This window comes from Salmo trutta, chromosome 3, assembly GCF_901001165.1.
Source record: "Salmo trutta chromosome 3, fSalTru1.1, whole genome shotgun sequence".
NCBI lineage: Eukaryota > Metazoa > Chordata > Actinopteri > Salmoniformes > Salmonidae > Salmo > Salmo trutta.
Window position 1 is genome coordinate 72228145 of NC_042959.1, and position 21118 is coordinate 72249262.

General features: G+C 44.2%; 1 protein-coding gene across 1 annotated transcript; it reads left to right on the forward strand.

Annotated features, from left to right (window-relative positions):
- Positions 1-10929: 10929 nt before the first annotated feature.
- LOC115187764 (complement C1r-A subcomponent-like) lies at positions 10930-20118 on the forward strand. The gene is made up of 13 exons (XM_029746795.1): positions 10930-11094; positions 11558-11771; positions 11855-12038; positions 13009-13149; positions 13322-13527; positions 14612-14759; positions 14998-15116; positions 15483-15561; positions 17994-18122; positions 18429-18503; positions 18601-18806; positions 19054-19271; positions 19642-20118. Exons 1-13 carry the CDS (start codon positions 11069-11071, stop codon positions 20009-20011), a joined length of 2115 nt encoding a protein of 704 aa, XP_029602655.1. The 5' UTR covers positions 10930-11068; the 3' UTR covers positions 20012-20118.
- Positions 20119-21118: the final 1000 nt, after the last annotated feature.

Below are 21118 nucleotides of genomic sequence, written 5' to 3' on the forward strand. Positions count from 1 at the left end.
ATCCAATACAAAGGGAAAGGGGAAATGTCCACTCCTTTATAGTGCTTGCAAATGTAACATTTTATAAACGTCATGGAACCATCTTACATATCATATTTCTATTTCTCCAGAAATAGCAGACGAAATTGCATTGAGCCATGTAGCCTATGTTATCCAGTTATCCGGTTTATATTTCTAATAAGTTTGGTTTTTAATCCAATTAAACGAAAACAATCAATCTGAGTTTTAAACCAACAACAATATTTCTAAATAGGACCGGGTAATAAGCATTATATCATAAATCGCTTTTCTCATTCCATGGCAGTGTGCACATGTAGGCCTAAATCTTCATTTAGTACCACTGCAATGATCCGTAATACACTCTTCCTGAAAAGGCTAACGGTGAGACTTTCATTAAAGATCAGGAATGGTGCAGGAAAGTAGTGAATTCTAAGCAAACTATTGCTGCTGTCTTGTAAACTACCAATACTGTGTGGAAGAATGTTAATAGGAGGGTCGTTCCACCAATTGGGTGCATTTTGAGTGCTGTAATTTTTAGAAAAGAGTCAAAAAACTAATTTGAACATTCCTTCATAATCCTTAAGAGTCGATTGATGCACCCCATCAACAACTGTCTGTTTAAACTAGAGATATCAGTTCATTTCTATGGGCTGTGTCTCAATCCATCACATCTGCCCAGGACAAACGGCCTTCCATATCTGAGGTGGAAAGTGTCAGAGCTACCGCGCTGTTTGTCAGACAAGGAGACCAAAAATGTATCTCCCCCCATAAACGTTTGTAGCATCCGAACGGTTTGGCTTACATTCTCATGAACACGATGGTGGTCTCCGCTTGGTCTACGACCCCCACAAGCACCACGGGACTCGTCTGAAGTCGGTACTGCCAATGTGCCAACTTCTGTCTGTAGCATCCAAACCGTTTGGGCTACAAACTAATATGACCCAACTATAGAAATGGGAGAGTCTCAGGAACACGATGAGGTTCTCTGTTTTTCTCCCTCACAAGTGTCACGGGACTCGTCTGAAGGTAGCCCAGTACCAGTTTTAAAAATGAATTGAAGTATGGAAGTAGTTTTGTGCCAACAAAAAAAGGGGATAAATATGTGTAAAAAAAATACATATTATTGCTATTTTAAACTGGTTACAAACATAATTAGAATAGTAAAAATACATGTTTTGTCATACCCGTGGTATATGGTCTCTTATGCCACGGCTTTCAGTCAATCAGCATTATACACTGCTCAAAAAAATAAAGGGAACACTTAAACAACACAATGTAACTCCAAGTCAATCACACTTCTGTGAAATCAAACTGTCCACTTAGGAAGCAACACTGATTGACAATAAATTTCACATGCTGTTGTGCAAATGGAATAGACAACAGGTGGAAATTATAGGCAATTAGCAAGACACCCCCAATAAAGGAGTGGTTCTGCAGGTGGGGACCACAGACCACTTCTCAGTTCCTATGCTTCCTGGCTGATGTTTTGGTCACTTTTGAATGCTGGCGGTGCTTTCACTCTAGTGGTAGCATGAGACGGAGTCTACAACCCACACAAGTGGCTCAGGTAGTGCAGCTCATCCAGGATGGCACATCAATGCGAGCTGTGGCAAGAAGGTTTGCTGTGTCTGTCAGCATAGTGTCCAGAGCATGGAGGCGCTACCAGGAGACAGGCCAGTACATCAGGAGACGTGGAGGAGGCCGTAGGAGGGCAACAACCCAGCAGCAGGACCGCTACCTCTGCCTTTGTGCAAGGAGGAGCAGGAGGAGCACTGCCAGAGCCCTGCAAAATGACCTCCAGCAGGCCACAAATGTGCATGTGTCTGCTCAAACGGTCAGAAACAGACTCCATGAGGGTGGTATGAGGGCCCGACGTCCACAGGTGGGGGTTGTGCTTACAGCCCAACACCGTGCAGGACGTTTGGCATTTGCCAGAGAACACCAAGATTGGCAAATTCGCCACTGGCGACCTGTGCTCTTCACAGATGAAAGCAGGTTCACACTGAGCACATGTGACAGACGTGACAGAGTCTGGAGACGCCGTGGAGCACGTTCTGCTGCCTGCAACATCCTCCAGCATGACCGGTTTGGCGGTGGGTCAGTCATGGTGTGGGGTGGCATTTCTTTGGGGGGCCGCATAGCCCTCCATGTGCTCGCCAGAGGTAGCCTGACTGCCATTAGGTACCGAGATGAGATCCTCAGACCCCTTGTGAGACCATATGCTGGTGTGGTTTGCCCTGGGTTCCTCCTAATGCAAGACAATGCTAGACCTCATGTGGCTGGAGTGTGTCAGCAGTTCCTGCAAGAGGAAGGCATTGATGCTATGGATTGGCCCGCCCGTTCCCCAGACCTGAATCGAATTGAGCACATCTGGGACATCATGTCTCGCTCCATCCACCAACGCCACGTTGCACCACACACTGTCCAGGAGTTGGTGGATGCTTTAGTCCAGGTCTGGGAGGAGATCCCTCAGGAGACCATCCGCCACCTCATCAGGAGCATGCCCAGGCGTTGTAGGGAGGTCATACAGGCACATGGAGGCCACACACACTACAGAGCCTCATTTTGACTTGTTTTAAGAACATTACATCAAAGTTGGATCAGCCTGTAGTGTGGTTTTCCACTTTAATTTTGAGTGTGACTCCAAATCCAGACTTCCATGGGTTGATACATTGGATTTCCATTAATTATTTTTGTGTGATTTTGTTGTCAGCACATTCAACTATGTAAAGAAAAAAGTATTTAATAAGATGATTTCATTCATTCAGATCTAGGATGTGTTATTTTAGTGTTCCCTTTATTTTTTTGAGCAGTGTATATATTTCCTGTGCTTTCTTATATCTCCTAGATATAGGACAGACACTTCAAAACCGCATTCCATACGATACATTTTTTGACTGTCTATTTTCCTGAATGTATTTCTATGGGCTATAGTAGTAAAGACCAAATACACCACGTCTAAGGGCTGAATCCATGCACTCTGTTTTGCTTCTTGCAAAAGAACAGCTCTTAGCCATTGTATATTGGCCATATACCACACCCCCCTTGGGCCTTATTGCTTAAATATAACACAGTTGAAAGAAACCCTATTTTTCTCCTCTCCTAGTGTGCGGTCATCCAGCGGTGTCCCTGGAAAGTTAGCAGAGGGTTCTGGGTGGGGATGTTGCTCCTAAAGCGAACATGGTATTCCCTGGTATTCTCAGTTCAGAGTCAAAGAGAGAGTAATGAGTGGCCGCAGTGATCAGAGACCCGTGGGTCATGACTGCAGCTGGTCACCTCTGAACTGACCAAGGAAGACATTAAGGTAACGCTCATACAATGACAATAGTCCAGTCATTGTGAAATGTACCCCAGGCTCCAGGTTTAACCTACTGGGTCATTCCTACACTGGCTCCAGGTTTAACCTGCTGGGTCATTCCTACACTGGCTCCAGGTTTAACCTGCTGGGTCATTCCTACACTGGCTCCAGGTTTAACCTGCTGGGTCATTCCTACACTGGCTCCAGGTTTAACCTGCTGGGTCATTCCTACACTGCTGTGCCATTTGGAGCTCAAAAGTTTTAGACATGTAAAAATATTTTAGTATTTTTTTGTATTCTTTCAGAAAAAGGACATGTTTGACTTTCAGAAAAACTCAGGGACACAACATTTTGGGGTGCATTTTCCAATTTGTTAGGTGCACAATCCTAACAGGGTGGAATCTAACAGGACAGAAATGTTGTGCTAACAGGAGCCATAGCTCTGTGAGTGAGAAAGATTGAGCTAGCATAATGGTGGAGACTTGAACTTGATTTTAACTTCCCTATCAAACATATTAACATTTTTGATCATTATATTTTTTTCTCTATAATTTAATCAGGGTGGACATTTAAGTGGGACATACAGACTAACAAGAAACATAGATAAATAGATACAACTGAGTGTATGTTTTTTTTTTAGCTTTGCACCATTGTTTTCCTACCAAAGAAATTGACACTTCCTGAATATGGTGTCATTGTAGGAAGGGGATGTTTTCTTAAATGGAGAATTACAACAAACAGGGTGGAAAGTGATATCAGGGACACGGGAAAACTGAAATAAAATAACCCCTGTATTGATGAAAGAGACTAACTAGGACTAAAATGAAGAGGTATTATTTTATGGCTTTTATTTCTTGTGGAAGTTGATAATTAACACCTGGGGACATGGCAAAAATGCCTACATCCACTGACAAAGTGTTAAAAATGCATAAAATTCACTTTCAGGATCCATATTTTGGTGTTAAGGTAAAGGACACGTGATCTTATATTTAAAGCCTTTTGGAATCCACACTCTAACGCCTTATGATCAGTCACTAGATCAAATTCCCTGCCGTATACATACGGGTGAAGCCTTTCACAAGCCCAAACCAATGCAAGGGCCTCACGCTCAGTTTGTGAATATCTACATTCACACTCTGATAGACTCCTGCTCATTTCACAGACTGGAACCATTTCTCCTTGTTGTTTTTACACAAGCACAGCTCCTCGGCCCACTGGTCCTGTATCTGCTATTACTTTTGTGGGCACGTCTTAGTGTAGTACGCGAGTGTCACGGCTTCAGCCAGTTTCTCTTTTAATGTCTGAAATGCCTTCTTCGGTTCCGGTCCTCTGTGGAATGTTGTTTCCTTCTTGGTCGACTTCTGCAGAGGCTCTGAGAGTGTAGAGAACTGGGGGATGAACCTACTGCTGTAACCCATAAACCTAGAAAGCTAGGAACCTCTGATGCTGTCTCAGGCTCCCTGGCCTCCACCACGGCTCTCACTCTTTCAGCTGTGGGTCCTATGCCTTTCTATGAGAGTAACATGCCAATAAACACCAATTTGTCCATGTTGAACTGACATTTCTCTGAGTTGAGAATCAGCCCCCAGTTCTCCAGCCTATTGAGGACAGCATGTAGCCGCTGGTCATGGGTCTCCTTGTCTGAGGCGTGGACGATGATGTCATCCGATATGTTTTCCACCCCATCGATGCCTGCCAGTGCTGTTGCGATTTAATGTTGATACTGCTCGCTCACCAATGAAACTCCAAATATGAGTATTTTATATCTGTATATCCCATTATGCACTGCAAATGTCGTTATGTTAGTTCCAATTGATGATAGCCCCATTTTAGATCCAGTTTACTGAACATCACAGACCCATTCATTCCTTTCAAAAGTTCATCTACTGTGGGGATTGGGTACCTGCCACGTATGATTGGTGTGTTCGCTTGTCTCATGTCTAGACAGTCTTATGTCGCTGTCCGGTTTTGGCACTACCACTATCGGATTCACCCATGGTGTGGCACCATCCACTCTCTCTATTAAGTCCATGGTTTGTAGTTCCTCTATCTGTTTCTCCACAGCTTCTCTCAGGTGGAATGGTACACTCCTAAGGGCCTGTGCTACTGGTGTCATGTTTTCATCAACATGTAGGCTGATCTGTTTTGTGTTTAGCTTACCCAACCCTTCAAACAACCTGGGGTATTGCTGTTTAATCTGAGTTTTTACATCTGTCGCTGCTGCTCTGTCAACACCCACTTTTAGCACACACAATTAAATGGCAGTCTCTTTTCCTAGCAACGGAACTCCGTGTCCACATATCACAGTACAACTCCGCCTATGTGCTGTGCTTGCATGTCTTTACTTGGCATGTGAAAACCCCTTTTACTGGTAATGGCTCGCTAGATGAGTATGCATATAGCTTTTTATCAGTCAGTGATGAACGGCACCTTATTTTCTTGGCTTTAAACATTTCCCATGTGCTCTCATCTACTATGTTACTCGCGGACCCAGAGTCAATTAACATGAATAAACGGACCCCTCCCACTGAGAACGTGATCCTGTCTGAGTTACAGTTCTCATTTGCCACAAATCTATAGTCTCTGTTTTGTTCCTCTGAATTAACATATATCACAGTCTGTTTTGAGTAGCCTTTGCTCTTGCACATGTTAGCAAAATGGTCCTTCCCATTACATTTCTTGCAGGTCTGCCCATGTGCTGGACAAGCAGGATCCTTGCAAAATGATCTGCATGTCCACAACGATAGCACACCTTCTCTGATTGGTCTTTCCCTGCTGCATTCTGTCTCAGCCCATTTTTGTGATATTTCCTCTCCTTTTTGAAAACATGATGCACGGTCTCATCGTTAGCATCTGTACTCACATGCATGGAGGCCATTTGCACTTCTATTCTTTCACATTGTGCGGCTAGCTCAAGGGACCCTGCTAATGTTGGCCCAGGGCCCTCCTCCAATAGTTTTTGGCGCACATATTCAGTACTACACTTGCTGTATGGCATCACTAATCTGATTGTCCTTATCTCCAGCAAAGTCACAGTCTTTAGCTGCTTGTCTAAGACGAGTAACAAATTGCTGAACTGTCTAACCGGTGTCTGCGAGTGTGAAGAAAATGTCCTGCACATCTGTCCCAGCATGATGCAGAAGCAAAGTTCTCCTCCGTTGTTTTATAACCGCATCAACGTCACCGGACAGTATTAATCCTTTACCATCCGTGAACAGCTCAAACGCCATCAACCACCTGGTCCAGCGTGGACCTAGCGTAGCAGGCTCACTGTAGTAGTCAAACTTTGGCACAGTGTTTTCCATCTCGACGACACTAACTCACTTTTCAGATTTAACTATCGTTTTCAGACGTTATCCTTGTCGCCATTGTTCAATCTTATACTTACAACTCGTACTAAGTTAAGATATTATACTGAATTAAATCAACTAGACTCAGAGGTAAACTTCAACACGTCTTTACTCCATCACTGTCCCTGTAACCCCTCACATTCCTTTACTGACGTGGTGACGTCCTATCTCCGTATGTCACATCAATACACGACACTTGCATCCTGAGGATGTTGCAAGAGCATGAAATACCGACCACCTACCACTGGTTTAGAGGTTCATTTCATTCAGCGGATGTTCATTTCATTCAGAATTCATCTCTCTCTTGCTCTCTCTCTCTCTCTCTCTCTCTAGGGTTTGGTGTAGGAGTCGTGACAATCTCCAATAAGCTCCAATATGTCCAGCTTCCTGTGGTGGATCAGCAAACGTGCAGAGCTGCTGTTGCCCTGAACGATAGACTAATATGAGTTGTAGTGGCAATCAATAACATCTGTTCTCTCAACGTCGGTCTTTCCGTGTCATTAAACATGAAATCACGATTTATTTTGCACACTTTCAAATGAATCTCACAACATATTAATAATATTTAATTTATGATTTCAACACACTGTAGGTTTAGAAAAGAAAAGCTGGACACATTTCTGAGGCTCGGATGCAACGAATGCACTAAATACCAACGTTTCCACAGCTAAGCTGCCTTCATCAGGGTTTCATCTATCTAACATACTGTAGACTGTCATATCCCATAACTACACTAAATACCAACGTTTCCACAGCTAAGCTGCCTTCATCAGGGTCTCATCTATCTAACCTACTGTAGACTGTCATATCCCATAACTACACTAAATACCAACGTTTCCACAGCTAAGCTGCCTTCATCAGGGTCTCATCTATCTAACCTACTGTAAACTGTCATATCCCATAACTACACTAAATACCAACGTTTCCACAGCTAAGCTGCCTTCATCAGGGTCTCATCTATCTAACATACTGTAGACTGTCATATCCCATAACTACACATGACCAGGGATGTAGTTTAAAAAAGGTACATCATCTGAATGCCATAGTGGATAGTGTTGAATGTACAGTGTTTTCTTCATGAAAAGGTCAACAGTGTAGCAGCACTACAGTACATCTCTGCATCATTTGACCTGAACTGACATACCCAGGTGTCCTGTCTTTGGCATCATTAAACTGAAGATATGTTCATCAAATAACTCTCTGTAATTATTATTACGCGATTAAACTGATTAATCGTGTAACTGTAATTAACTAGGAGATCGGGGCACCAAGGAAAATATTCAGATTACAAAGTTATAATTTTCCTAATATAACTTTCAGATATCATAATATCTGATCTATGAGTCTTCTGATTAATGACGTATTAGTTACCTCGTCAGTCTCATTCCAAACGTCGTAAATTGTTGGTTATCTGTGTCGTGTCTTTGGGGTACCATTAAACTGAAGACATGTTTATCAATTAACTCCCTGTAATTATTATCACGCGATTAAACTGATTAATCGTTTAATTGTAATTAACTAGGAGATCGGGGCACCAAGGAGAATATTCAGATTACAAAGTTATAATTTTCCTAATATAACTTTCCTATATTATAATATAGGCCGATTATCTTCTGGTTTAAATGGTGTATTTTACCTCGCGTTCTGTCTCATTCCAAACGTCGTAAATTGTTGTATCTGCACGAACCCAGTCTTTACTAAAATCATCCATACATCAATTGTCTTAAAATCATTTATTTACTACACTAAGTAATCAACAGAAAACATACAAACAGTAATTATCGTCACAAAGGATTGGTATAGTAATGTGCCCTAATGGCTAACAGGCATGGCTGGTCTGTTAGACAATGGGTCATAAACGGTCAGCTGAGAAGGTACACAGAGTTCATTAATATTAACAATTGACAATGGAAGGCTCACTCATTCGGGAACAATTGCAATCAATATATATTTACGGTCATGTGTCGTCGGGATCCTTGTTCGAGCGTCGTTCTGATGGAGAGATCTCTCTCTCTCTCTCTCTCTCTCTCGGTTAGAATGGATCTTTCAAAGCGACATTCATTAATGTCGTTATAGAATGGATGTTTCGTTGGTCTTCGCATTCGATGATATAATTTACTTAGCTGCAGACTAATAATTAATATCAAAGACTTGTTCTTATTCTGTCGGTCTCGATAGTCTAAAAGTTAACCACGTGGTATAGTTCACTTTCAGTAGAGGAATTGTATGGTAAAACCTATTGGCCATGGAGTGGAGGCCTGGTCTCGAGAAATGTAGCTCAGGGTATAGTTTTATAGTGACCCTTGAACAGGCTTGTCAAATGATGCCTGGACTTGTCTGTGTCCCTTGGGGGGCGTGCCGATGGCTGAGTGAAGCTTGGTACAGAAATCCAATTCTATCACATTAACATCAGTACATAGCATCTCAATGTATTACAAATAGCTTTATCCGTATTAATACATTTTATACAACCATTATGATGCAAGTCTCATCGCTGAGGCTATTATATAAACAGTTTTATGGAAATATGGCTATATTGTCTCTTCTGAGTATCACAAAATTGTACCAAGCGGACCAGTTCGTAGCTGGATTCTTCACCAATCTTCCATACCTTCTCCAGAACACACATGTCGCTCGGTTCTCCAATTCTATGAGTTGGAAGAATTTCCTTTGTCTCTCTATGAAACATGTGGTAGGAGATTCTCCTCTTAGAGTTTTTACAACCCTTTCACACAGGGCCTGGGTTGGGGGGAAGGTATGTTGGGGGATGGTACAAAGGGGAGGGGGCCAACTGTCCTCCCTGTCCCCAAAGAGGCCAACGTCATGACATCTGCAAGAACCCAGTCTTCACTATGAGTCATCCATACATCAACTGTCTTAAAATCATTTATTTACTAACTAAGTAATTCACAGAAATGCATAACAAACAGTAGCTATGGTTACAAGGAAATGATAGGAGAATGTGCCCTAGTGGGCTAAACCGGCATGGCGGCTTGTTAGACAAAAGAGTTGATAATTATAACAATTGATATGCTAATCATTTGCACATGAACGTTCACTCATTCGGGAACAATTGCAATCAATATATATATTTACGCTCAGTGTGTCTTTGTTGAAAAGTCCGTTCTGTTGGAGAGTTTTGTCCTCGCGTTCTCTCTCTCTTTCTCTCTCTCGGTTAGAATGGATATTTCAAAGTGACATTCATTAATGTCGTTATAGGACAGTTGTTTCGTCGGTCTTCGCGTTCAATGATACCGAATTCCTAGCTGCAGACTAGTAATTAATATCAAAGACTTGTTATTATTGGTCAAACCTTCAGCCAACTCGTAATGGAGGTCAGCTCGGTCTGCTGATAGAAAATCTGGGTGGGGGTTATATTCGGAACATAGAAAAGGCTGTCTCATGACGCCAGGTCCCGTCTGGTCATGGGAGTGTGCTGATGACTTGGTGAAACTTTAAACAGAAATACAATTCTCTCACATTAACATCTTACAAGCATCCCAACATATTCCCAATTGCTTTATCCTTATTCATTCATTTTTATACAACCATTAGATGTAAGTCTCACAACTGAGGCTATTATATAAACAGAGCCATGGTAATGTGGCCGTATTGTCTCTCATGAGCTTCACAAAATTGTACCAAACGGACTAGTTCGTAGCTGGATTCTTCACCGATCTTTTATACCTTCTCCAGAACATAAATGTCGTTCGGTTCTCCAGTCCTGTGAGGTGGAAGAATTCCTGGGTTCTTTCAATGAAACCCACTCTCTCTTTATACTGTGGCCATGAGGCGGGACATTTTCTTAGGAATTTACGACCGCTCTCACAGAGCCTGGGTAGGGGGAGGTATGGGTAGGGGGATGGTGCATAGAAAACCCAAAGAGGGCAACGTCATGACACAGGCCAGCATGGAGTATGTCCCTATGTGTAAACAAAACAAACTTGTCAATTTACGGGAAGAGCACTGAACACACAACACTTTCCTCCCATTCTCTCTCTCCTCCCTCCCCTTTTCTGCCCCTTCCTCCCCCTCTACCCCCCATCCCCCCTCCAACCTCTGGTAGATATGCATTCTGTCTTTTCTAGGTTAAACTTTTCGACATTAACGTAAAAAAGATTTTACCTTTAAGAACTGGTCAATTGTAGTCTTTTAACTCCACCACCACCACTACCCTGTCTCTCGGAATCTTTCACTCTCGCCCTCTCTCTCTTCCCCCCTTCTCATTCGTCTATTTCAGCCAAGTCAAACAGAGCAGGTTTTAACATGACTTTTAGACTCATAGTCTAGCATAATACCTCAACATAGGTCTCTATTGGGACACACAGACTGCAGAGAATTCAGGTCTAATACATGTGAGCAATAACCACAATACAGTAAAACAATAACAACAGAAACATTTGTGGCCAGGACCTTCAACATGGACTGGACCCCTCCGTTCATCTGGTGAGTTTGTTTGGTTACACTATACTTGAACCCATTGGCTATAGCTAAGTGAACGTAAACAACAACTGCTTACGTGAGTGTATAAAGTCAGTTGTCATAATCAGACCAGCTGCCGTGAAGGTGTATGCCATTTATTCCATTACTAGTACATTATGTCATGTGACTAGCACGTGTGAGGAAGAGTTCAAATGAAGTATAACCTGTTTGTTTATATTACGCAGCACGCCAGTGGTTTTAACGTTTATTGAGCCTTCATCTTGAAGGATGATAAGAACATATGATTCCTACAGCATCATTAGGTTATGTTTTCTTCTGCTTCCTGGTCACAGATCAGAAAATAGCTCTCTTTCTGATCAGTCATCATACAGACATGTTTCAAGGGGCTGTATTTACCTCGTTGTGACACACAACTCCTCCTATACCTCCCATCTCAGCCCTCTCTCCCTGTGTTGCTCTGCTCTAGGCTGCTGTGTGTGTCTGTGTGTGAGTGTTGGCGGTTGGCCCGGTCCCTGCCAGCCCTACATGGGGTGGTCCAGTCCCCCCAATTCCCCCAGCCGTACCCTGCTGCCCTGTCACAACAGTGGGACCTCAGTGTACCTGAGGGTTACCAGCTCCAGCTCAGCTTCACTCACCTGGACATCAGGCCGTCCGCCAACTGTTACTACGACTCACTCACGGTCAGTGGACTTCAAAAGAACACTTCGATACCTTATTATAAAATGTATTAGGGTGTATTAAATGTTTCACTCCGTCATTCCAGGTTTTATATGACAAAAAGGTCCTTGCAAAGTTCTGTGGTCAGGAGAATTCTGCTGTTGGACATCACCCAGGCAACCGGCCACTCTTGTCTCCAGGCAACAGTCTCACCCTGGCCCTTCAGACAGACGACACGAACCCTGAGCCACACCAGCACCTCGGCTTCTCCGCCCATTATCAGGCCAAAGGTAGTGCAGCCCGTACCAACCTGACTGGAGGATCAGATACCGTGCTCACAACAGTACTACGTACATAATCCAAGGCAACCGTACAACACTGTTAAACCAGAAACACCAGGCAAATCTCAGTGAAGGTGACATCACGGTGTAATGCTAAGCTACACCCTCCACCTCTCTCCTTCCCTCCACCTCTCTTCTGCATCCCTCTCTCCATCCCTCCACCTCTCTCCTCCATCCCTCTCTACATCCCTCCACCTCTCTCCTTCCCTCTACCTCTCTTCTGCATCCCTCTCTCCATCCCTCCACCTCTCTCCTCCATCCCTCTCTACATCCCTCCTCCTCTCTTCTCCATCCCTCTCTCCATCCCTGCACCTCTCTTCTCCATCCCTCTCTCCATCCCTCCACCTCTCTTCTGCATCCCTCTCTCCATCCCTCCACCTCTCTTCTGCATCCCTCTCTCCATCCCTCCAACTCTCTCTCCATCCCTCTCTACATCCCTCCACCTCTCTTCTCCATCCCTCTCTCCATCCCTGCACCTCTCTTCTCCATCCCTCTCTCCATCCCTCCACCTCTCTTCTGCATCCCTCCCTCCATCCCTCCACCTCTCTTCTGCATCCCTCTTTCCATCCCTCCACCTCCTTCTCCATCCCTCTCTCCTTCACCTCTCTTCTCCATCCCTCTCTCCAACCCTCCACCTCTCTTCTCCATCCCTCTCATCCCTCCACCTCTCTCTACATCCCTCTACCTCTCTTCTCCATCCCTCTCTTCATCCCTCCACCTCTCTTCTCCATCTCTCTCTCCATCCCTCCACCTCTCTTCTCCATCCCTCTCTCCCTCCCTCTCTCCATCCCTCCACCTCTCTTCTCCATCCCTCTCTCCATCCCTCCACCTCTCTTCTCCATCCCTCCACCTCTCTTCTCCATCCCTCTCGCCATCCCTCCTTCTCTCTTCTCCATCACTCTCTCCATCCCTATCCCAGACATAGATGAGTGTTCAGCTCCAGACCCTGAGGATGGTTCTGGTCCACTCTGCTCCCAGATCTGCCACAACACCCTGGGCTCCTACATGTGCTCCTGTCGCCATGGCTACGAGCTCCGCCCTGACCAGCGCACCTGTGTCTGTGAGTACACCTTCTATCTATCTATCTGTGTGTGTGTGTGTGTGTGTGTGTGTGTGTGTGTGTGTGTGTGTGTGTGTGTGTGTGTGTGTGTGTGTGTGTGTGTGTGTGTGTGTGTGTGTGTGTGTGTGTACTGTAGTTCTATACATCTTGTGGACATCTCTCTCTCCCCCAGTGTCCTGTGGTGGGGGTATATTTGATGAACCAGAGGGGACTCTGTCCAGCCCAGGCTACCCTGACCCATCACCCCACGGCCTGGCCTGTCAGTACGTCATCTCTGTGGAGCCTGGGTTCATCGTCAACCTCAACTTCACTGACAGCTTCCACATAGAGCACATAGGCACCCAGAATGGACTCAGCTGCCTCTACCACTGGTTACAGGTAACACTGTATACTGCCCTGACCACTGGCTACAGGTAACACTGTAAAATGCCCTGACCACTGGCTACAGGTAACACTGTACAATGCCCTGACCACTGGCTACAGGTAACACTGTATACTGCCCTGACCACTGGCTACAGGTAACACTGTACAATGCCCTGACCACTGGCTACAGGTAACACTGTACAATGTCCTGACCACTGGCTACAGGTAACACTGTACAATGCCCTGACCACTGGCTACAGGTAACACTGTATACTGCCCTGACCACTGGCTACAGGTAACACTGTACAATGCCCTGACCACTGGCTACAGGTAACACTGTACAATGTCCTGACCACTGGCTACAGGTAACACTGTACAATGTCCTGACCACTGGCTACAGGTAACACTGTACAATGCCCTGACCACTGGCTACAGGTAACACTGTACAATGTCCTGACCACTGGCTACAGGTAACACTGTACAATGCCCTGACCACTGGCTACAGGTAACACTGTACAATGCCCTGACCACTGGCTACAGGTAACACTGTACAATGCCCTGACCACTGGCTACAGGTAACACTGTACAATGCCCTGACCACTGGCTACAGGTAACACTGTACACTGCCCTGACCACTGGCTACAGGTAACACTGTATACTGCCCTGACCACTGGCTACAGGTAACACTGTACAATGCCCTGACCACTGACTACAGGTAACACTGTATACTGCCCTGACCACTGGCTACAGGTAACACTGTACAATGCCCTGACCACTGGCTACAGGTAACACTGTACACTGCCCTGACCACTGGCTACAGGTAACACTGTACACTGCCCTGACCACTGGCTACAGGTAACACTGTACAATGCCCTGACCACTGGCTACAGGTAGCACTGTACACTGCCCTGACCACTGGCTACAGGTAACACTGTACAATGCCCTGACCACTGGCTACATGTGTTTAATGTCCTCACCACTGGATAGAGTACATGGATAAAGTATTGAATGTGTGTGTTCATGCATATGTGTGGGTGTATTCAGGACAGAATGCTTTGTGTTTGTTTACAGTGTTTGATCTCTCCTCTGCCTTGCCCAGGTGTCCATCCCCGACAAGGAACCCCAGAAGCTGTGTGGAGGGAAGAGTCCTGGACTAATGCCCACTAACTCTAACACTGTCCAGCTAGACTACCACACTGACTGGGCTGGTCTGAGCCAGGGCTGGAGCCTGCACTACACTACTCAGAGTGAGAGAGGGAGGGGGAAAGAGAGGGAAAACAGAGGTAGAGGGAAATAATGAAAGAGGAGAGGGAGAAAGACAGAGCAAGGGAGAGTATGAAGGAAGGGCAGATGCAAACTGGTGAAGGGCAAAAAAGGTGGGAAGGTAAAACCTCCTGGAAGTAAAGCAGAGAATACAGGTCAAAGTTGAAGCCTAACTAAAAAAGCCCTGGTCTGAAATCCTGATATGTGTGTTGTTGTTCATAGGGGTGCAGTGTGCTTCACCCAGTTCTATCACCAATGGAAGAGTCACCCCAAACTTTCCCCAGTACTATTACAGAGACTACATCCAAGTCAGTTGTGACCCTGGCTACAAACTAATGATGGTGAGATTAAACGATCCCTTTTTACCCTGCCTCTTATCATTCTGTCTTACCTCATACTTCCTTCTCTCTCTTTCTCTTGTTTATATTCACAGTCTTTCATTTTCTACAAGGGCTCTTTTCCTGGAAATATCCCCTGTGAAGAGCAACTAAACTATCATTGTATCGCTTTTCTCTCTCTCCCTCTCTCTCTCTCTCTCTCTCTATCGCTATCTCTCTCTCTCTCTATCGCTATATCTCTCTATCTCTCTCTCTCTCTATCGCTTCTCTCTCTCTCTCTCTCGCTATCTCTCTCTATCGCTTTTTTTCTCTCTCTCTCTCTCTCTCTCTCTCTCTCTCTCTCTCTCTCTCTCTCTCTCTCTCTCTCAGGATGGCAGAGAGATCAAGAGCTATGCCTCCATGTGTCAAAAGAATGGACAGTGGCACCTCTCCCTCCCTGAGTGCTACAGTGAGTCACAACCATAGAAATGGATTCTATTTCTATGATCACAACCTTATACATTCCCATGAGTCAAGTTCCATATTACAGTTTTTCTCAATTGCTAAAACACAATTTCTGAAACCTTGCTCCATTTCCTGAAAACATTAAACACAAAACCTCATCTTCAAGCACTATTTACATAACCTCTGACTCCTCTCACAAAATGAAACATTCGCCTCAAAACAGTTTTACCTGTGTTCAAAATCAAACACTGCTCTCAAATCATAAACAAAGTGATCAAAATGATATACACTCTCAAGCAGTCAGTAAACAATACACCGAAAAATAGAAAACACATTGTTCAAAACATACAATTCTCAGGGAGAAGTACATTTTTATCTAAAAAAGATTCATATTTTTCCGTCATTGTCTTTTGATGAACGAAAACATGTTCTATCATAGTAGCTCAAAATGGATCAGAAATTACTACTCAGCTTTGCTCTTTGCAATTTTGTTTTTGTTCTTCCTCCTCCTTGTACCCCTATTTTTACAGTAGTGTACCCTGCATCTCACAAACTTGTCCATTGGCTCTGTGATACTGTAATTCTTGTTCTTTGTTGATATGAACCTGCAACCAGTCAAAATCTATTGAGCAGTCAGTACTGTTAATAAATGGAAAGCACAATGTTCAGGGCCATTGATGTTAAACCATTCCCTTACCTGAGCAGCTCGGTGGAAACTGACATTGTCCCACACTATCACATAGGTGGGAATGGGATTCTCATTTAGCTCTTGACCCTGCTGCTCTTGAACCTGCTGCTCAAATAAAATATCTCTTAGATTGGCAATACATCTTAGAAGGTGCTGGGTGTTATATGGCCCGAGTGTAACATGGTGATGTAGAACACCATGGTTGCTGATAGCAGCACAGATTGTGACATTGCCACCTCGTTGACCAGGGACTTCAACAATGGCCCGCTGTCCAATCATGTTTCGGCCTCTCCTTCTCCTCTTTGTTAGATTGAAGCCTGCTTCATCAACAAAGATGAACTCATGGGGTCTGTCCAAGGATTCCAAGTCAAATATTGTCTGTGTAGAAATACAATATACTGTATGTAGGATTTTGTAAGTCGTACAGACAGTGCTATACTGTAGAGTACAATTAGGCATACTGTATGCACTTCTGATTCACATACATTGTATGTACTGAAGAGTAATGTCATTCACATAGTATGTCTTAGTACTGTAGACAATCTGGATTACAGTAAATGTTTCTGAATGTACACTTACTTGCACATACTGAGCTCGCAGTTCTTTCACTCTTGGTGAGTTGCGCTCGAAAGGTACTCTGTATACTTGTTTCATTCGCATCCTGTTACGATGGAGGACACGGTCAATTGTGGAAATGCTCACACTGTCGATCCCCTGGAAGTGTGTGTTGTCTTGTATCACTCGTTCCTGGATTTCTCTGAGTCGTATTGTATTATCTTGAAGGACCATGCCAACTATAACGGCCTCTTGCTCCCGAGTGAATATAGCTGTCCTTCCACCTGCATGTGGCAGCCTTGCAATTCTACAAAAAGTAGTTGTGCAGTTACAAAACATATTCATGCAGTACAATACATACAGTGATTAACTTTACAAATGTCTATTGAAATAGCTGCATATAGTGTAGTACAGTAAATTTGCAATTACAAAAATACAGTAGTATACTGTACTTGTTCTCTTCTCTGAATGTCCTTACTATGGTGGACACAGAAAATCGGCTCAAATTGGGTTGCACTCTAAGTCCTGCTTCCCTCATTGTCAGTCCATGGACAAGAACATGGTCTATAACTGTTGCTCGATTTTCATCAGATATTTCCACTCTTTGTCTTCCTTTTCCTCTTCGTCCTCCTCTTCCTCTTTCTTGCCCTCCTCCTCCTCTTCCTCCTCGTCGCCCACCTCGCATACACACTCGTCCTCGTCCTCTCACATTGCTTCGTCTATCCATTCTCAGACTTTCTCCTTCCCACCTTCAACAACCTGTTTGCTTTCTGAACTGGCTTATATTGGTGTGGCTTATATTGGTTATATTGGTGTCGCATCATTTGAAACAGGTTAAATCAATTTTGAGTGGTTGTGTTCTATCAATGACATGTGTTCTCTATTTGTATTCGATTGTTGCCACTTGTGTTTACCAGTATGGATGACATGTGCATTAGAGTGCAGAATGTGTTTTGAGAATGAGAACGTGTTTAGAGTTTTGCTGAAAAGTCTAAGTGAGATCTGCAAATTGTGTTTTACCATGTGAAATGGTTTAAGGTATTGACAACAGACTGCATAATTAGCTAAATGAGTCCAGGCAACTGAGAACTTTGTTCGGCCAATGGATTTTTGTGTTTTAGCAATTGAGAAAAACTGTAAACACAGATGTATTTTGGTTTCTCTCTCTCTCCCTCTCTCGCTCTCCTGTGCAGTAATTGACTGTGGGGAACCTGAAGCATTGTTGAATGGAGGCATAACGTTCATATCTGGCTCTCAGAACCTCTCCGTCATTCAGTACCACTGCAATGAACCTTTCTACTCACTCCTTGGAGGAGCAACTGGTGAGATGTTTAACTATCCTTCATCAGTCACACACATTTACTCACTAAACAATAATATATTTGTATTTAATTTGACAATCACTCTGTCTGTCTGTCTGTCTGTCTGTCTGTCTGTCTGTCTGTCTGTCTGTCTGTCTGTCTGTCTGTCTGTCTGTCTGTCTGTCTGTCTGTCTGTCTGTCTGTCTGTCTGTCTGTCTGTCTGTCTGTCTGTCTGTCTGTCTGTCTGTCTGTCTGTCTGTCTGCCTGCCTGCCTGCCTGCCTGCCTGCCTGCCTGCCTGCCTGCCTGCCTGCCTGCCTGTCCTTCAGTGAGCTACACTTGTGCAGCAGATAGAACATGGAGAGACAACCTTGGCACCCCTGTCATTCCCTCATGTATCCCAGGTAACTCCTTAACTACCATTTTCTTTACCATATCCTGCAAATACCATCCTGTATGTATTTGTGTGACCCTCATCACTACTTTACCCCCCACCCCCAGTCTGTGGCCGGCCCACGGTGTCCCTCTCAGGCTTTCAGAGGATCATGGGGGGAGACAAAGCCCCAGACAAAACCATCCCCTGGCAGGTGATGCTCAGTGTGGACGGAGGCAGAGCAGGGGCCATGGTGATCGGGGACCGCTGGATCATGACTGCAGCTAATAACCTGGTGCAAAAGGGCAAACTTGTGCTAAAGGAGAAACTTCGGGTAGGTAGATTGTGACACACCCATCAATTCATTGGACACTGGAGAATAAAAGTATTTCCTGCTTATGTTTTAAAGGTATAGTCCACTTAAATATCTGGAGTAACAACATGCAAAGACAAGTCTTCAGTACTTTGGTAAAGCCACCACAAGCTAGCGTTCAAATTACGTGTGTAGAAGTCCTTCAGTGATGTCAGATTTGAAGAAGTTGAAGATCTATTCTGAAGTTGAATTATGTTTTGTTTTCAAGATTTTTTTGGGAGACAATGATGCAGAAAAACTAGCAAAGCTCACCCCTCTTGGTGTCGCCTCTCTCCACCCCCACCCTGAATACAAAAACCCAGACAATGCAAACTACAATCACGACATCGCCCTGATAAAACTCCAACGACCACTCACATTCCACGCTGCCACGATGCCATTGTGTCTGCCACCAGAGGACACTATATACAAGACAGGCCAGATTGGGTGAGTTAGACTTGTCCTGTTCTTTATTAAAAATGAGAAAGCTGAATATCAATATTAACATTTATATTATTAAAGACATCAATAAGAACACAAAGAGGAAGTGCATTTTGAAGGGATAGATAGACCCACATTTCATAATGTGTTCATTCTTACCATGGAAGTAGTCAATGCGCCAAGAGTGCAACCTACAATTTTCATGACTTCTTTTTGGCATCCTTAAATTCAATTGTAAAATCTAAAGTAGCCTAACTGCACAACCAGTCCTTAGCAGTCCATAGTTCATCAATGTTCTTTGGTAAGCTAATGAATGTAAGGCAATAGTTTTCTGAGTAACTCCTTGACCTCTTTCCTGACCTCTATTCTTTATCAGTATGGTCTCAGGCTTTGGCATCAAAGAAGATGAAATCCTTGCCAACAAGCTCAGGTACATACGCCTACCAGTAGTGGACGGGGATGAGTGCCGAGACTCTGTCAACAGAACAAAAGCAGCAATGCCAACAGAGACGATCCCTGTTCTGACAGACAACATGTTCTGTGCCGGAGTACCTGAGGGGGGCAAGGACTCCTGTTCGGGGGACGGTGGAGGGGCGTACGTCTTGATGGAAGATAGTACTAAACGGTTTTGGGCTGCAGGTATTGTCAGTTGGGGTGTGGGTTGTGGACAGACTGGTAGATATGGAGTGTACACCCGTGTGGCAAAATACATTAGCTGGATCAACAAAACCATGGAGGACAATTAGTAAAATATATAGGCGAAGATAACGAGGGAAAGAGAACAGAAATACAAAAGTATTTTCAATTCAAGACATGATTTATGAATTAAAATAAAGCCCAAACGTTTCATCTCTGCTTTTCTCATGTGCATTTGTGTGAGTGTGTGTGTATGCGTGCCTGTATGTGTATTTGTGTGTGAGAAGAAAGGTAGAATGAAAGAAAAGAGCTTCGACTTGGGTTGACTATTTTGTGCTTATGTACCAGAGTATGTGAGTGGAGCAGAGGTTGAGCAGAGCGCGCCCAATTTGACTGGAGTATGAAGTGAAATTCCCAAAAGCTGGAGCGTTGGCCTTCTCGCCCACTCCAATTTAGCTCCAAGTAGCGCTCCAGTAGCGCTCACTTCACCACCTCAGGGCATGCTCGGCCCAGCATGCATTTGTAGTCTACTTGTGTGCTGCTAACTATAGCCCCTTGCTTCAGCTATTGTCTAAATATTTTCATAAAGAAACTGATAAAACACACAAGTGCTAAATCAAGGTGACTTACAAAGATGAGGACCAAGAGCAAGAGAGGGAGTGTGGTGATGTAATGTCCACAACAAAGAAGAGAGGGAGTGTGGTGATGTAATGTCCACAACAAAGAAGAGAGGGAGTGTGGTGATGTAATGACCACAACAAAGAAGAGAGGGAGTGTGGTGATGTAATGACCACAACAAAGAAGAGAGGGAGTGTGGTGATGTAATGACCACAACAAAGAAGAGAGGGAGTGTGGTAATGTAATGACCACAACAAAGAAGAGAGGGAGTGTGGTGATGTAATGTCCACAACAAAGAAGAGAGGGAGTGTGGTGATGTAATGTCCACAACAAAGAAGAGAGGGAGTGTGGTGATGTAATGACCACAACAAAGAAGAGAGGGAGTGTGGTGATGTAATGTCCACAACAAAGAAGAGAGGGAGTGTGGTGATGTAATGACCACAACAAAGAAGAGAGGGAGTGTGGTGATGTAATGACCACAACAAAGAAGAGAGGGAGTGTGGTGATGTAATGTCCACAACAAAGAAGAGAGGGAGTGTGGTGATGTAATGACCACAACAAAGAAGAGAGGGAGTGTGGTGATGTAATGTCCACAACAA

Bases quoted from the DNA above. Each gene is read 5' to 3' on its own strand.
- LOC115187764 (XM_029746795.1), top strand. From the start codon at position 11,069: ATGGACTGGACCCCTCCGTTCATCTG. The intron at 12,039-13,008 runs GTAGTGCAGCCC...TCCCTATCCCAG, and splicing joins CGCCCATTATCAGGCCAAAG to ACATAGATGAGTGTTCAGCT. The intron at 14,760-14,997 runs GTGAGAGAGGGA...TGTTGTTCATAG, and splicing joins CCTGCACTACACTACTCAGA to GGGTGCAGTGTGCTTCACCC.